The 17,304-nt window shown below is 36.5% G+C and overlaps 2 protein-coding genes across 2 annotated transcripts; both read left to right on the forward strand.

Moving 5' to 3' along the window:
• Positions 1-9,362: 9,362 nt before the first annotated feature.
• On the forward strand, positions 9,363-11,517 carry LOC106172132 (uncharacterized). The gene is made up of 3 exons (XM_087000955.1): positions 9,363-9,412; positions 9,515-9,584; positions 10,646-11,517. Exons 2-3 carry the CDS (start codon positions 9,567-9,569, stop codon positions 10,964-10,966), a joined length of 339 nt encoding a protein of 112 aa, XP_086857081.1. The 5' UTR covers positions 9,363-9,412; positions 9,515-9,566; the 3' UTR covers positions 10,967-11,517.
• A 3,218-nt stretch (positions 11,518-14,735) lies between these two features.
• LOC147764814 (integral membrane protein 2B-like) lies at positions 14,736-16,140 on the forward strand. The gene is made up of 3 exons (XM_087002258.1): positions 14,736-14,868; positions 15,331-15,444; positions 15,835-16,140. The coding sequence occupies exons 1-3, from the start codon at positions 14,800-14,802 to the stop codon at positions 16,045-16,047; spliced, it is 396 nt and encodes a 131-aa protein (XP_086858384.1). The 5' UTR covers positions 14,736-14,799; the 3' UTR covers positions 16,048-16,140.
• Positions 16,141-17,304: the final 1,164 nt, after the last annotated feature.

Raw genomic sequence — 17,304 nt, forward strand, 5'->3', positions numbered from 1 at the left:
TCGTCTAAGTATGTAGGTCACTCAAGTTCGTCGTTCTCATGATTAAAGTTGCGTATGACAGGCACTCATCTCGTCTCAAATATTATACAAATAAAATGTGTCTTCCTGTTGGCGTCATTATTTCTCCTTGAATGTCCGATAATCGATACAATAAGGCTTCTAAGTGCTCACACATAAATAGAATGATAGATGAGAAGCTTTAAACGATTCAAGTGAATCTTATCTTTGCATGCTTTAAACCTATGAGTTTACGGCAGGACGTGTATTTTGCGCAGAGTCAGTTTCTGTTGATTTACTTGGGTCGTATCTACAGAACTAACAGAAGATATCGTTGTCATTTCTCTTTTTTCTTTTTAATTCATGTATTTATCATCATTATCTTTTGTCTAAACAAACAGCGCCATTAGAGGAAATTTTTTTAGTTTATAAAAATATTTCTAAAAATTAAAGGTAGATAAGTGACCGAAAAGGGCACGAGCTGAGCCAAAGACGAAAAAGAAAACGGGTTTAACAGCACATAAGATGACATATTTGACACTTATCTATGTTGAGAGAGTCAAAGCCTTAAAAAATAATAAGTTAAAAATGCCCTTTCTTGAATATTCGGGGGCGGGGTGGGTGGGGCATCCGTGCATTCTCCAAAAATTTCCGCCAGACAACATTTCTTTTATCAAACTCCTCGTGATTTATGCTAGGCATTGAAATTAAAATTCTGCTGATTGTCAAAAGAAGGACAATGAATATCATAGTTTACACAAAGGCAGTGATTACTACGAACCCTGGTAGTGCGCGCCACAAACTATTTGATCTTCATCACACCTTTATCTACATTTCGCAAATCCACTTACTCATACTCAATAACTAACTTAAGCAGCTTATGCACTTTCTAATTGACCGCAAATTCAGGACATAAAAACCTTGGAAATTGTAGAGTTTGGTTTTTATATCTTTTTGCTGAATCCACATTTCAGTTTCATCATTTGGTAAAACTAGTTACTCATCTTCTGCTTGAATTTGAGGTGAATTTCTTCAAGTTAATGTGAACCTGAAGTATCAGTGCCATGTGCTATAAGAATGATTGTCTAGGAAAGCTACATTTAGTTCTTTTTTCACAACTTCATGGTAAACCACACCTAAAACTTTATTTGCCAAAAAAAAAAAAAAAATAATAAAAATAATAATAATAATAAATAAATAAATAAAAAACGTATCTGAACGCCGGGTCTCAGACAAGAATTTTACTGCAACAGGTGGTAGGCGTGTGTAGAATTCTCCCCTCCCGCCGAGATTTGAGTGCTTTGGCTAAGGCTGTGCTCCGTTACGTGGCCTAGGTTGTTGCTTCCGCCTAGGCTAGTTTAGTACAATGTAGAAACGTGTTCAGATAGGGAAGTGTGGAGTGAACATCAAACGATCTAAATGACAATTGTAATCGTCTACGTGGTTATACTGTATATACAGTATCTATATATGGTATGGGCGTGGCGTCACTCGAACGTTTACCTTGCCGACCGTTGTGCTCAGACTGTTTTCTTAGAGCATAATAAATAAAACTTCTTTTTGCTAAGTCAGGATACGTTTTTCTTGTCTGCGCGGTTTGAAGAAAATTTAGTCACACAAGAATTTTGATTTTATTGAGTAATAGCGAAAACGATAGAGACACTACAGTGCACTAACCTCGCAGCAAACATTCTTCTGTTATTCAAAAACCATCTTCATTATAATCGATTATGTGTAAAACTGCCATCAATAATTATCATATATATTACGATTAACGGTAAATAAAAGTGACAATAAGCCAAAAGGATGACTTTTAACCACAGTCCAATTTTCCCATGACAGTTTGATCGCAAGGACGGTTTATTCGCGTGACACATTGCAAAACTTGTGATGAAAATTATAGAGACGAAGCCATCAAAATTTACATTTAAACAATTTCAAATATGAACACACCATGACATAAGAAAAAAGGATTTACACGGCACCCGGCTCGCGCAGCGTAGAAAATCAACCGCATACCATTCGCATCCGGCGACTCATTGACAAACCTCGACATTAATTCCCTCTTGATTTTTTTCCATAATTATTCTGACATGAGGCGGCTAGTACTTAAGCGTAATCTCTAGGCGGTCTTGTGGCATTTGATCGTAACGCTCCAGGGAGAGTGTGTCCTTTAGACAGGAGATATTATTGAGAGATTGTGTTCGACGAACTTTAAAATACCTGTGGAAGACCTCGCCAACTACATATTACTGTTATTAATTGACGATCGACAGTTAAACCACCTGAATGAACTGAACACCATTCTTTGATCATTGGAGACAAATAATATGTATCAAGTAAGTAAGATGGAACCGCTTTTTGACTTTCATTAGATACCTTGGGTTCTACTTTTCTACTTTAACTGGTTGGTTTTTATCAGTTCCTATACGTTCTAATACATGTATATTGGTGGCCCGATAATATATATATAGGCCTATATTAAATGTTAAAACTTTTTTTAGCAGGGAAATAGAATTTCAGACTAACGGAACTGCTGTGTCGTGTTTGCTTTTATTTTTATGCAACATAATTGTTATTGTTTTTTTATAATAAAGCATTGAAATATTTTAAAACATTTGCCCTTAAATGAAGGGAAAGCTATCACGCACTTCACAAACGAATATGAAATGTGTTTGTGAACATCAAGACGTCTTATAATCACATCAAATGACAACTAATGGTATTTATGCAAAATCATTTGCTAAGTATGCAGCCAGAGTAGAAAAAACACTGAGCATAGATCTGCCTGTTTATTTGTCTATCAGCTCATTCAAGAAGTGACGAATGGCTTTCTTCTGATTCTATCATCTTAACCAAGTTAAATATCGACTGAAAATGTCAAAACCTACTAGACATGATTATTTGTAAGCGCCTTCGGTAATTAGCAACCGAACACAAAGCGATACATCACCAAGACATGTAAAGCACAAGATGTTTCATGTAGCATGCCAAAAACTTATTATAACAATTTACTATTTTTTACTTGTCTTTAGCTCAGTGTGTTCCATTGTTTAATTTAATGTCCAAGAAAACTTTTTAAAATGCATCCGGCACAATGAAAGAATTCCTTTAACAAAAAACGTTATCCTTGGTCTGAAGTACAACACTTTATATTCATGGTTACCTGAAAATGTATTTCTTTAATTTGCTCTTTTATTTCATTCCAGAATCTAAAGTTTCAAGGTAACATTTTTGTCGTGACATTGGTCTTTGCGTTCCTGATCGGCGAAACTATTGGCGGACTTATTCAACGGCATAAACTGCACATACAGGAGCCCACGCAAATGGAAAATAAGGCAAAAGACATTTCTGATAACGATAACATGTCTCACAGGCTACGCGTCAAAAGATACGGCGAAACCGATGAGGATGACATGTGGTCAACCCTGTGCCTAGGCCTGTGCGCGGCTGAGTGTCAAAAATACAGTGTTCGTAACATAGCATATTGCGAAAGCTCTTGTTTAGACAACATTCGTCGTGACCCTTGGTATGGTTTTGACACGTTTGCCTCGAAAGTTGAAACGTACTGCCTGAACTGAGTTTTAGTGACAGCATTGGTAGCACCATTGTTTGACCTGTAACATGAATGTGATTGGAAATAATTGTCAATTCATTTGGGGTTATTACATTAAGATTCCAATCAAGTCATCCCATATGACCAATTGAAAAATCAATGAAGTTGTCAGTTCCTAGAACGCAACCACGCTAAAATCATCACAGAGGATAAAAAAACGACGAAATACAGATACTGTCACTGTCAGCTCTAGGTTATTGTAGCGCCATGATGCACACCAATACAGTCTAGATATAATTTGCTGACTAACATCTGTGAAATATATGAGTTCTGGATATCTACTTAAATGTACTTTCTGTGATATACCGTTTCTGAAACTCAGAGCGTGTCTCGATTTAGACAAAATATTTATTTGTATATATTTGATGTACAGGTAAAAATATGATGATGTTCATAAAAGTACAATAAATTAATTAAATTGTTTTTGAAAAAGACGTTTTTGATCGGTTTAAAACAGTGCAGATTCAAATTAACTTAGTCCAAAAAATAACCAGTGAAGTTTTATTCCTCTTTGAAATGTTAAGATTCGTAGGGGAAGGTAGAGCATACGGGTAATTAAAGATGTGTTGAAACTGCCTTTATTTTGATATACGTTTAAGATGATTCAGGTTCTTTGAGCTAAAAATACATTTTGCAATTTAGACTTATCAATGTCATCGTCAAATTGCGTTATTAATGGATGACCGTCTCGGCATGTGCATGGAATGATGGCGTAGAAGACCATGCCTTATTAGAGTAAGAAGAATGTTACAGGAATTCAGTTCGGAGTTAGTAGGCTGTTAGATGAACGTTTACAATTAAAATAACTATAATCATCACTATATGCCACAAGTCGGGTTTTCTGTGTTACAGTGCTTACACTGGGCAAATACACACACACACACACACACACACACACAACTGATTTGTGAATGAGGTCGAAAAATCGGTTGAGCACATCTCTCTCTCTTTCTCTCCTCTCTCTCTCTCTAAAATATCAAAGCATATGAAGTTCATGATTGAAAAGAATTCGCAGCTCGCACATTCCGGAGCAAGGCAAATGCCTTTCCATTCATAAAACCGCTTTTCGGCATTCTAATTTTAGGACGCTACGCTAGATTTAGAAATCTCTTTAAGATGTCAAATACAGAAGGGTATTACCTAGATTTATGGTTTGTTGATGTATTTGTAACATTTCATAGGTGCAGTTTTCAGGATGATGTGTTTATTTTAGTTATTTAGATTGAAAAAACATTATGAATTTTTTCAATGACTCGTCCTCAAATAACATTCATGTTTCAGTGGATATCGTAAAAGGTGTTTTGTTTTGTTTTATATCTTACCATTTCTATTGGGATAGTACACGAGCACTATTGATTTGATACGGAAAATATCCAGATGAAAAATGTTTGTGAGGGAAAATTAAGACTTTTTATTTTAAAGATATCCCTTAAATTGCCAAGTCGCACTTAATTCGGCAGATAACGTGGACCTCGTGGTTTTTCTAACCACACGCGAACATACATCAAATATCACCAATACAGTGTATGTGTGTGGTATGTGAAGATAGTAAAGCATGTATGTATTTATGCTCTGTTTTATTTTTCTGTTTCCTACGTTAAAGCACTTCAAGTATAAAAATAAATTGCGTATTGGCTTAAAAAAATTTAGGAATAGATTTCATAGGAAACAACACTCAACATTTGGTATGGTATGGTAAATGGTAAAGTGATATCCATCATCGAAAACACGACGCCAACTGCTACAATATTTGATCTAAGCTACGACAAACAAAGAAGAATTTGAGACAGACGCGGAAAAACTGGGTAAAATGCATTCTCTTCAAATTGAAAACTAAACTTTTTTTGACTACTCGGTTCATAGTCGACCTTGTCACCTTTAATTATGCATCTGGATAATTACAATTGCAACAGAGCGAAGAAAAAAAGGAACACATTGCAATATCGTCATCAACATTTTTAAAAATTTGTGAAATGCCTGTTGTTGATGTCCGTGCTGATATTTGCAAATCGCTCGATAAATCTACAAACTATTCCAAATATTCTAAACATTTATAACTGGAAACAAACGAGTTGTATACTAATCTGTGAAATCCTTGTGTGAAAGAACGTCACAACGTCTGGGCCCCAGCAGGTACCCGATTCCCTCACAAATGGCACTGTTCAGAGAAATATACCTAAAAGCATAATCAGCAGGTGTGTCTTGAAAAATGCGTAAATATTTTGACCGTTAAAAAAGTTGAACTGAAACCTGGGCCATGACACACCGTCACGCTCTGTGTTAGGAAAGCATTTTCACTGTGTCCCGATTGTAATCATAAGAGAACATGGGGCGTAGTGGCGTGTCACCAGCAATGTGGGGGGCACGTAAAAAAATTCAGTGAGTTGGTTAAGTGCGTTGGTCAAAAATATTCAAAACAATAATAGCAGCGCGTTTTTTTTTTTCTTTTTTGTTGTTGTATGAAAATCATCGGAGGATAGCCAAAGCAACTAAGTATATTAATCTTAAAAAAAACATTAATGATAAAACATAGACTATTAATTGCACCAAAAAAACATCGAAAAAAGTTCAGTGGCGCAAAAAAAAAAAATAATAATAATAAAATGCACTGAACGCCAGAAGTGTATTTTTAGATTTTTGATATAGACATGAACTTTCAGGAGTTTAATTTCATCATACAGAAATGTACGTTTTTTTCAGATTACGAATGTTTGCATGTACATTTCAGATATTGCCTTCCCAACACCGCTGCCCAAGCAGCATTCTCTAAATGCTGTTAATGTGTACCGAACAAATAAGTAACACCAAGAAAGGTGTGCAATCGGTGTTTTATTTTAGAACTGACGTAAGTCTCAAATACCGATGTTCACGTTCAACGGAGAGTAAGTTGGGTACTGATTGACATGTTTGCCCCCAGTACTGTTTAATTACTTCACACATGCCCTGCCCTTTTCTGCCGCCTCTGGAACCTGATGTGAAAATATCCAAAAAATCGTCTCATCCTTCCTTGCCCTGACCGTCTAGCACAATCTTTTTCTTTGAAAGACCAAAGAGATTTCTTATAGATACAGAAAACAGTTATATTTTCGATAACCACGTGATATGTAGAACAGAATACATTTGTTTACCTTTCCCCTGAAGTCTGAAAACTATATAACGTAAACCTTCTCAATTTTTAAAAGTTGATTATCATAAACCTTGAAATTGCAGAAGTTGTCTTTCCAAAAAGTTATTTTCAAAATTAAAATTATATTAAATTAAAACCGTTTTCAACAAATTCAAAGCTGTTAATATGCACGATTGATGTTATAAGTTAATGATTTAGATGTTCTCTTCTGAAAGTACATTAGTATGTGTGTGTCTGGTAGGAAGCTGTTTCAAACTACCGGCAAAGATAGCGTAAGCGGACCTAGCCTCTGCGCATGCGGCTCGTCAAGAGATGTTGATACGCTGTTGAAGAGAGATTTAACGCTTCATGAAGTGACTTAAAGATCACTGAAAAGCTAATCGCCATGTCTTTATTTTTATCAAAAGTCTTTAGCTCAAGGGTAGAATTAATTACTTTTGCTGTATATAGTATTGAGTCTATGCAGTGCAAACATTTTGCAACTTTTTTTCTAGTTTCAACCACTTTTCCGGTTGTTTAATTTCAGTAAGTTATGGGCCAGACTTCCTCTGATCCAAATCGACTATTTGTCGGGTAAACGGGGCGAGGTTACATTAGATTCGTTCCTTCACGCGATTCTTATTTTTAATGAAAATTCGAGAAAGAGATGAAAACGACTGACCGTTTTCTTCTTACGTGTCGGACACATACAGTATGTTATTTAGTAGGCCCCTATCGATTAAAAAGATTAATTGTTTTGTAAAAATATTTATTTACATCTGTTGCAACAAATCAATCTGTGTGATATTGGGCAAATCGACTAAAGGCACAAGGGGCGATTATCTAAAAAATTAGACAGCCTTGCTTACAACATTATACATATATATATGGAATACTTTGAGAGAAAAGCATCGAATACGATGTAAAAGTCCGTGGAGTGAAAAAATTCTGTCAGACTTGAATATAGTCTTTTTCACCTACTTTAATTTTTAAGAACGTCATCTCCAGTCAACATTGTAAATTATTTCTCGATATCAAATCATGGGTGAAAATAGACAGATTTTGTTCTCTATGATATGATGGGGCGTCTCGAGTGCTGCCCAATCACTGTAAGAACGTCGATTTAGGGACCATTCCCACAGATATTTGGATCGATCTATCTCCCTGGGGAGTCTCACTAAATTGCTACCACGCCTTAAATGTCTGTCACGCCTAGTAAGCTGTTAGGGGATAATTATCTTTATACCCTAGCTGATTCGGTAGGCGTGACAGACATTTAAGCCGTCAAGTTGATAGCAATTTAGTGAGACTCCCCAGTGAGTTAGACCGATCCAGATGGATCGATCTAGGCATGGGAACCCAGTCTAAAGGTCGACCATGAATCGAGTAGCCATAAAAAGTTTCTTTCCAACTCTGGCTTGTTCTTGAAGGGAGTTCGTTTTTTAACACAGCCTTTCCGGGTGTGACGCACACTCCTCTTTGTTGGTCGTAACTGAGAGAGGAAATAGTTCAATGCTTTGTGGTTGGAGGTAGCCAGACTGCAGCATATAACTGATAAATCATAAATTATTCTGTCGAAATCAATAATCTGTCTATCATAATAATGAATCCCATGGCGCAACTAACGCAAAATAAAATGAGAGTACGACTGGAAGTATTGTACAGATTTGATGAATTGCTTCCCGTAAAATGCGGTAGTTGTTCCTTATAAGACAATAATGCACTTAAGACGATAATGCCCGGAAAAGCCATGACTTAACTTAATTTCTCTCTCTTCCCGCAAAAGATGAGCCGTCTCAACTTTCTGTAACAATCTGAACGAAAATCAAAGGCAATTTTTAGTACACAGAACTCGTGGCATTCAGCTCACTCCATATGACATTAGTGCCTGTAATGCGGAGAAAATATAGTGCCGTATGAAGCTAAATTTGATTTTTAAAAATTTAAGTGGTGGATATGAACTGTTTAAAATTGTTTCAGATTCCCAACCATACCATGGTTGACGTCCATATTGAGGAGTGCTGGAACAGTCGTTAGTGGGAGGTTAAAAAGAGGAAATGAACAGAACCGAGCCATCTTTCGTCAAATTCTAGTTTACCAACCTGGCATACACCACAGATGCCTTGTTTAATGTATTATGACGCTTGCTTTTCGGTTATAAAGTATGGGTCCTATCTTTACTCCCCCACCCCGTAAAAAAACCAAAATTGGCTTTCACGTGTAATGTTGTATAGCCTATAGCTCTTTGGGCTTTCAAATCAATTGATATGCAAGGTTTTTATTAATGGAATAATGTAAATGGGATTTTAGTGTAATCTGGTTCAATACATTTTAGGGACCACTTCAAGGACTAACAATTAGATTTACCACATAATTACTTTCACCAGTAAGGGACATAAAACCCACTCGCTCAACTTAAAAAGCTGTAAAATTACGCCCTCAGCCTCAAGTTACTTTATGGTGTACATAAATCGGAGGGGCTTGTATTCCAAACATTAAGCGCTAATTGGCAAAATAAAGTGGTATAATTAAACAAACTGAAGGAAACGAAACCATTGCTGATATATCCGGAAGTATCTGTACTCCCTTTAATCTTGTCCACTCCCACATATTCTGAGGCAATAAATACTTTGGGAGATGCGCTCAGAAAATATCGTCAAGGAGGAATAGGTACTTTAGACACATTTTGATCAGTAAGTTTGAGCCCAGTTTTAAAGTGCCTTCAGAAATATATCTATTCTTTTTATTTCAAAGACGTGCAAATGCGCTCATATCATATCTTTTTCCTCTTTAAGTCTAGCAGAAGAGGAAGATTGTTGACTACCAGATGCAAAAATACTCTACGAGATGAGAAGTATAAATTCGGTGAGTGTGAATTTCTAGAGAAATTATGTAAGTACCTGGTGTAAAAAAACATTGTCTTGATGTTGTTTTAAATAGATATATATGTGCCTCCTGTTAATAAGGGAAATTACTACCCAGACTTAAAAACATACGTTTCTACGGGAAGTATAAATTAAAGTAATGCATATAACCGTCTGCTTGACTTGTGTAAGTTCGAAAAAAATGACCAATGAGTGTATTGGGAATAATTTCTAAAGCCGGAATACAATAAATCTATGTTCTCCATTAACCTGAAAACTAGCAACGAGCCCCGAAAAAAATTCTGATTTGAATACTTTTGCACCAAAAACTTGCCAATATATCACGGTAGCGTTACACAATTTATCCCTGTCTTTAAAGTAAAATCACAATCACGGAAGAGAAGCTAAAATTAGAAACAAAAGTCTCTATAGAGTAATAAATTTAAATAATGAATGTAGTTTGGCCTCATTCTTTCCATTTGGCTCTATTGATCTCTTCCACCAAAAACAGTCACAACACCTAAGATAATTTCGTCAAAGCCAATCCCTGGTCCGAGCGTTATGTGGCCTTCCGGCCTGGAGAATGTATCCATGTTCAGGGCAACTATAACAAATAATGTAGTCCCTGTATTTAGTTTTATTGATCTTCCTTTTATGTCGGACAGATACATGTATACACTTACTAACAGATTTACGGCACAGGAATCAGTACGATTCCCTATAAAAACTGGGCCTCTAAAGTAGACAGAGAGGGAGAGACCCCGAGAGATCGTCACGACTGTTCCTGCCTGCGTGCCAGGCCGTATGTGAGAAATATAGAGTACTTGAAACACAATGTTATCTGCTGCGTTTATTTAAGTCGCCGTTCTCTTCAAAAATTAGTAAACAACCGAGGGTACACCAACTACCCCTTAATTCAGGGACTTTTGACTTACTATAATACATGTACAAGTATTTTCACACACGTGGTTTTTATATCTTTGATTGACAGGCTTTCATACTGCTTGTTAATTTAAATGGTTTTTCATCAAAAATTTAATAAAACCATTTATTTTTATCCAGAGACCTGTGTCCCTGAAGTCCAGCCTCATCCTAACACCATCAACATATGTCCTCTTCTTGATGCTCTATGTAAGCTGTGATCTGCGTGACAATGGCGGCACAGCAGCAGAGACGCCAAGACGGCACAGTGAGTCTTCATTTCGCTCGGACCAGTACGCCCACTTAATAGCCCTCGCTTGCCAAGGGCTTTGCTATGAGTGCTATATGCACGGGATTTACAACCTGACTCACTGTACAACAACATGTAAGACATGGGCAGGTATTTCATTTGATGGATTTGACACATTTGCCGTAGATGTGACAAAGCACTGTTCTGCGTGACACTGCACGTACAAGTAGGCCTAAGCATGACCGACAAAGTCTTGTAGTCAAAGGGTCGTTGCCCTCAGTATTCTTATTGGACAAAGAAATTGTTTCTGTACAAGTGACACAAAGCAAAACGATAACTGAGTCGATGAATGGCTAATTGATATAATGGCAATTTGATATTGCCAATTAAGAAGCTCAATAACGAAATGGAATTCTAATCTAGCAAAACTGCTGTCAAAGGTTCAATGAACAGAGTTCTTAACACCGAAGGAATAAAACATATGTCTGTTGTATATTTATTGTACGTGGAAACATAAAAGAACAAACACTAACGGATTTATAGCTAACAATTCACGGTATTGTTGATATCACATTATCTTTTAATCGGTGCTTTCATGAAAAAATAAACGGCCGATAATGAGGTACCGCAATACAATGAGACCATGCGTATCATGAAACTTACATAATAACTTTTATACGAACTTCCATCTTTTTCTATATTTTCTATTCTTAAATTTTTTTATTAATTTGTTAAATAAATGTACCAGTAGATTATGGACTCACACCGTTGACAAAAGCTTGTTTAAAACTGACGCAAAATCAAAATTCAGGAGTTTTATCCACCGGTACACAGATCCACACTATGAAGTATGTTCGTTAAGTGTTTAGCTCTAGGTGCATCTGCAATATATACACCTTGACGTCACTGTGAAAGCCAAGCAGTAAGGAGACATCAACAACTATCATTAGTACTGTACATTCGACTCCATTATTTCGGACGATTTGATTTTGAGGTTTTGCAGGCGTTGTCATATCCTTGCCAGTGTTTTTTCTTAGCACAACTTGGACGAGGTTACAGTTGACACCCAGACATTATGTTAAGGCATCTTATTTCTAGATATGAGTTGAAATGAAAAAGGTTTTAAAATTGCAAGCGTAGGTTTTTCTCCGAATGAAAAAGTATCTGCAGAAAACGAACCTCATTCCATCACCGTTTTCTTGTTTTGAACGACTACTGCGAGCCCTATTAGATTATAACAACCAGTCATAACGGCCAGGACGTTGTAAATTAGATGCTATAGTTACATTTTGCTGTGGAATCAATATGGAGTTAGCTGAGGAAACTGCCATTATCTGCTAATTCAATTTGTTGCAGTAAATGAAATTCAAGAGTTGGCCTTCAGTGGAAGTAAAATCCTACAGTATGAGAAACTGGAGGCCTTATCTCAGTAAAGTTTCAATAATGTACTTGCGTATTCACCGATGGTTTGCAGGGGCGGATCCAGAGATATTTTGTGACAGGCTTCCGAATTATCTTTATTGATCCACCCTCCACTTTTGACCGTCTTCCGACAGAAAATAATGAGACATGACTTTTGTTGTGTGCGTTACGTCACAATAGGTGAAAAATTTTGGCTGATGAAAAAATTGATTTTGATCTTCCTTACGGTTTTTTTCTTTCTAAATATAAAGTAAGATGTCTTGAAGCAGGGGTGAAAGAGAATGAGAGAAAGGCTTTGATTTACATTCGATTCTTGACGGGTTGGTTTTGAAGAGAGACTGCCAGACAATGTTTGTTCAATAGATATTGGTATTGGGACTAACTTAAGAAAATATTCCAATCATTTGCCCCAGCCAATTTATTCTATCACCACAAATTGTCATTTGTCTCGTGATATTGTACAATGTTCAGTATCGAAAAATTAAGTCTTCATCTAAAGCTTGCTGTTGCATCGATAAAGGAGGGTTTACAGAACACAGCGTCCACAATAAACATAATGAATATTTCATTTTCATTTCATAGTCACACAATTTTAACAGAGTTTATTAACAAGAAAAGGCGTGGTTACAGAACACATTCACGAGTGCCTGTCATGAGGGACAGTCTTTACTTATAAGATTTTATTGATTTTTCAGGATAGTAAACGTTCTCTTTTTTATGTAGCTTTAATCCTTCAGCTGTATAACTTTTAATACAGTCTTAAACTTATTTAATTCTTACTGCTTTTAAAGTTTTTAACACAACGACGCTTTTACAGGGCAATTTATCCCCGATATTGTGTATAATATTTATTTATTGGCTAAAAATATTTATCTTACCAAGGGAAGCTCGAAGCAAACGCATTATGAACTCTCCCGTATAAAGCAATGGGTTAAACTTATTAAAATCAATATACAGGAACATGTACAAACCATACTAGTATACGCAGTCACGCACATTCATTGATATTTAGTCTTACTTGCTTAACTCGGTTTGACATCCACAGAATGGGAGGCTGTCATGGTCTGTGGACAAAGTAAGATTCATTGCAGCTTTGAAGCGACTGCACCATGGCGATAACTCACATGACATGATGACACGATGAAATCTGCCAAATGAAAAATATACCCTTTTTTAACGCCTTCTAACGACACAATTGTAGTTGAAGCATGATTTCCAACAAAATGTAGAAAAACTTTTCAAAAATAATTACTTCTTTCTCTTTTTTTTTTTTTGGGGGGGGGGGGTTACATCAACATCAACACGTATTGTACTATTTTAGGGAAAGTTCGTAAAAACCGTATGTATGTTTTTGCACAGGTACACATAAAATGTGTACAGTGGTTGGACAGTGGTAGTGCTGTCCAATAACAAATGACCAGGAGTTCGTCCGCTTAGATTTCACATTGTCCATTTTTTAAATTCAATGATTAAGATTGGAAATTTCACCAGGGCCGATGTTTTGACGGACATCTCTAAAAATTTCAGTTTTTATTTGATACAGTTATAAAGTAAATTTATTGATTAACATTTTCTGTACTCAAGTATTGACCTTCAAAAGTGTTTGTGAAAGTTTTGTTTCATGCTTTGGAGCAGCTAGTTGACGTGTTAAACCAAAAAGCATCTTCCATAAAAAGCAATAGTAGAAAGCGCATGCGCTTTGATGTATCCTATTGTATTATTGTCTGCTTAATTCTTTCTCTTAATAAGCTGGGTATGTTCTCAAAGGGGTATAAAAGGTAAGCGCCCGTGAGTATTTTTAAAACGCTTTAAAAGCTACCACATTGTACCATGCGAGCTCTCCTAGTTGTGTATATTTCCTGGAGTTTTGCTTCAATTTGGGCAACTAAGGTAGGTGCATAAAGTACGGTGCCCTGACAGAGGTTTTAAACATGTCACTAAGGTAGACGATAATCTGCCTTGATAAGGGTGGTGACAGGCACAACTAAGGTAAGTATTACTTTTTCCTCTCAAAGGTGCCAAAACATGAAACTGACGCATAATGTAGACTCACTTTTTTCTTTCACAAATTAGAAGCAGCTTATTCTAAAATATTATTCAAAATAGCAAATGGGTGTTATGTTTGATAGAGACGGTACTCATTGGCTATCAACGGCTGCCATTCTTGTGACTGGAATCATTTCAGATTGGCACCGACAGTCAAAGTAACGATGAACCATTTTAGTAAATGTTAAAATTCTACAAAATTCAGAATGCACAACTTTTGGAGGGAGATTCTAGGTGTGTGAAATATAATATGAAATATTATGACACAAAGAAAAGTCCAATATATTTCCAGAACAATGACAATAAACATGTTACAATGTTTTGTGGACAGTGTACGTCAAATAAAAAGAAGTATGTTTTGCATCTTTTATATGGCAGATATGTGAAAGTTACTTATCAATGTAGTAAATCCAACAATTACAAAATATAAGTAGATTGGACGTCAAAGGAAACGTGGTAAACACAAAACAATAGCAGTTCCTTTAACATTGATTTTGTATTCCAGAAGCCTGAATTCCAATTTGAGCGTAATGGAATCCACTACATTATATCTACATTTGACAGAGAGACGTACAGAATGGTGGTTACCATCCCAGAAAACTATCGAGACAACGACAAATCCATTATCATCCATGATTTTACCAAGGTAGGTGTACTTTATATTATTTGAAACCTGTGTCATCATTCTAATCTTACTTTAGTCATATTTCTATTTCGTTAGACCTGAGCAATTCGTACTGCTTTGAGCTTACCAATTTTAAATGCTATTGCATGCCTTATTTCATCGATACGTCTTGAAAATGTATTGGCTTTCTTGTGCCATCTGCTTTAATGAATTTTGTTCTCTTCACATTTGTATTGAACTTCTGTTGCATATTTTGAAATGTTTTGTATAAGAAATTAGTGGTCCACTATGAAGAACACCTCCTTTATTCCAACATGAAAAGTTTCCATCAGTGATAAATAATTTATCAGATAAATAAACCAATTCACAATCATTATTACATCTGTCGAAAAAAAGGCTTTCATGGAAATGTTCTGAAAGTACCTTAGCTGACATTTAAATATTTTACATTCATATGTATATATTTGAATTAAAAATTTTCAGAAGGTAACTATCTACAAAGATGTCACAGATTCAACTTGCTTCATCTCTCCCATATACGATGACGTCGTGGACAAAGGGCTGCTTTTTCTGAAAACAGTTAGGACCAAGGAAACTGTAAGTTCTTTTTGGAAAAAAATTGTGGTATTCAGGTGAGGCAGTTTTTTGTTGATGTTGCTGCTGTTGTAATGGCATGTAAGCCAACAAACAATCTTTTAAACCGACGTTGTGCACATTATACAGTAAATAGAAACTGCCTTTCCAATTCCTCGTGCGAAAGAGAAAGCGTTATCGAAACAACCTATGGTAAGAGGATTAAAGGTCAAGGGACGTTATGCATAGCTATGTTGATTCAGAAACATATTTGAATGTAGTAAAAGATAAGAATATATGTTTTACAGTATATGATCTTTAACTTAAACATTCACAGCTTTCGCGATAAAATAATTAGGGACAAAATGATATAGGTTACTGTTTATCATACTGAGATTTCACTCCTAATTGCAGGTCGACTACTCCGATGTTTCAGTGCTTCTAGAGACAGTCGTAAAGATAAAACCAGAGAAACTAGGCTTATTTGGAACTAAAGTTGCAATTTGTCAAAATTCTGACACTTATCTCGTAAGTCGGCGAAAATTACCAACTTCTGCCTACAACAAGACTCCCATTGAGCTTGGGACAACATTTGTGAGGATTTTTGCAAAGATTACGCTAGAGTAAATCACGAAGACGGCATACTGTCTAATAAATGGATAACCCATCTTGTCATATTTATTTACATATGCAGAATGTTCCTCTTACGTCATATTTGATTAAAACTGAATGGATAAATCATGACATTATCAGTCATTTGTAATTTTTATATTGTCAACTATAATGGATTAGGGAGTGGATTGGAGAGCTTCGTCCTTATTTATTTATTTTATTTTTATTTTTACACATCTCAAATAACATACGCTTTGTGTACCACGGGGAAGCATGTCATGCAAAGGTTCGATGTAAGATGTAAGATCGCATCTTACTACAAACATATAACCGCCTTGCGAATAGTTTATCATTCAACATTAGTAAACATCAATTATACTTCGAATCTCTTAAAGCCTCAGTCACAACCAGACCCACGAATTTTAGGATCGTACGCCCCCTGCCAATTTTGGTTGCAGTAGAATCCGTGGAGTTCGTAGAGGTAGAGGAAAGTTTGCAATGAAATGGCACAAGTCTGCCTTGCGAATCGCAGGGGCCATATGAAATGTCCTTTCAAGAAGGGACGCTAATTGCAAAGTGCGATGACCGTGGAAATTGTACTCCTTAACTCAGTTTGTCTTGCTACAGTACCTGCTTATGTGGTACACACTCACCACTTATGAAGAGAATGCAACGCACGGCCAAAGTAGTTCCCTTTTGCGTCACTTTTGCCTCACACTTGCCTCACACGCTTGTGATGACGTACTGACCGCTTACATCAGTTTTGCCTCCTGTTCTCCCCTTTTTTCTTCCTCCTCCCTTCTTTTTTCCGTGCTCTCTAAGCTTCTTTCTCTTGCCTTTTGGAGGCATGTTAGAAGCTGAATAGTGCAAATTTTTTAAAAAAATTGTTGTACACGTTGCACAATCGACGTTAATTGTCGAGAAACGAGCGTGCGTTGTGAACACGCCTTTTATACTCCTGGCATGGAGGTGACGCATGTGCGACGCACTCCCTCCGTGCTTTCGATTTTGTCCGTAACACACGTCTCACTTGAGAAATCCTTGCGAATGGAGCAAGTTACGCTTGCGGCCTCGCTGTTCGCAGATTATTCGTAGAATATTTTAGACGTGTCCAATACCCTCCGTACGTGCTTACGGAACTCCAAATTTTGCGAGAAGGACTTGTGTGGCACGTGAAATTCTGCGCAGAATTTGGACGCAAACAGGCCGTTAAGAGCCCGCACGGTCGGTTGTGACCGAGGCTTAAATTTTGCCTTGGTAAGCCAAAGTACG

The sequence above is a fragment of the Lingula anatina genome, chromosome 1, assembly GCF_051362555.1.
Source record: "Lingula anatina isolate TDL-2025a chromosome 1, LinAna3.0, whole genome shotgun sequence".
Taxonomy (NCBI): Eukaryota; Metazoa; Brachiopoda; class Lingulata; order Lingulida; family Lingulidae; genus Lingula; species Lingula anatina.

Coding starts and splice junctions, on each gene's coding strand:
- LOC147764814 (XM_087002258.1), top strand. CDS start 14,800: ATGGTGGTTACCATCCCAGAAAACTATCGAGACAACGACAAATCCATT. Junction 14,869..15,330: donor TCATCCATGATTTTACCAAG/GTAGGTGTACTT, acceptor AAAAATTTTCAG/AAGGTAACTATCTACAAAGA. Junction 15,445..15,834: donor CAGTTAGGACCAAGGAAACT/GTAAGTTCTTTT, acceptor TCCTAATTGCAG/GTCGACTACTCCGATGTTTC.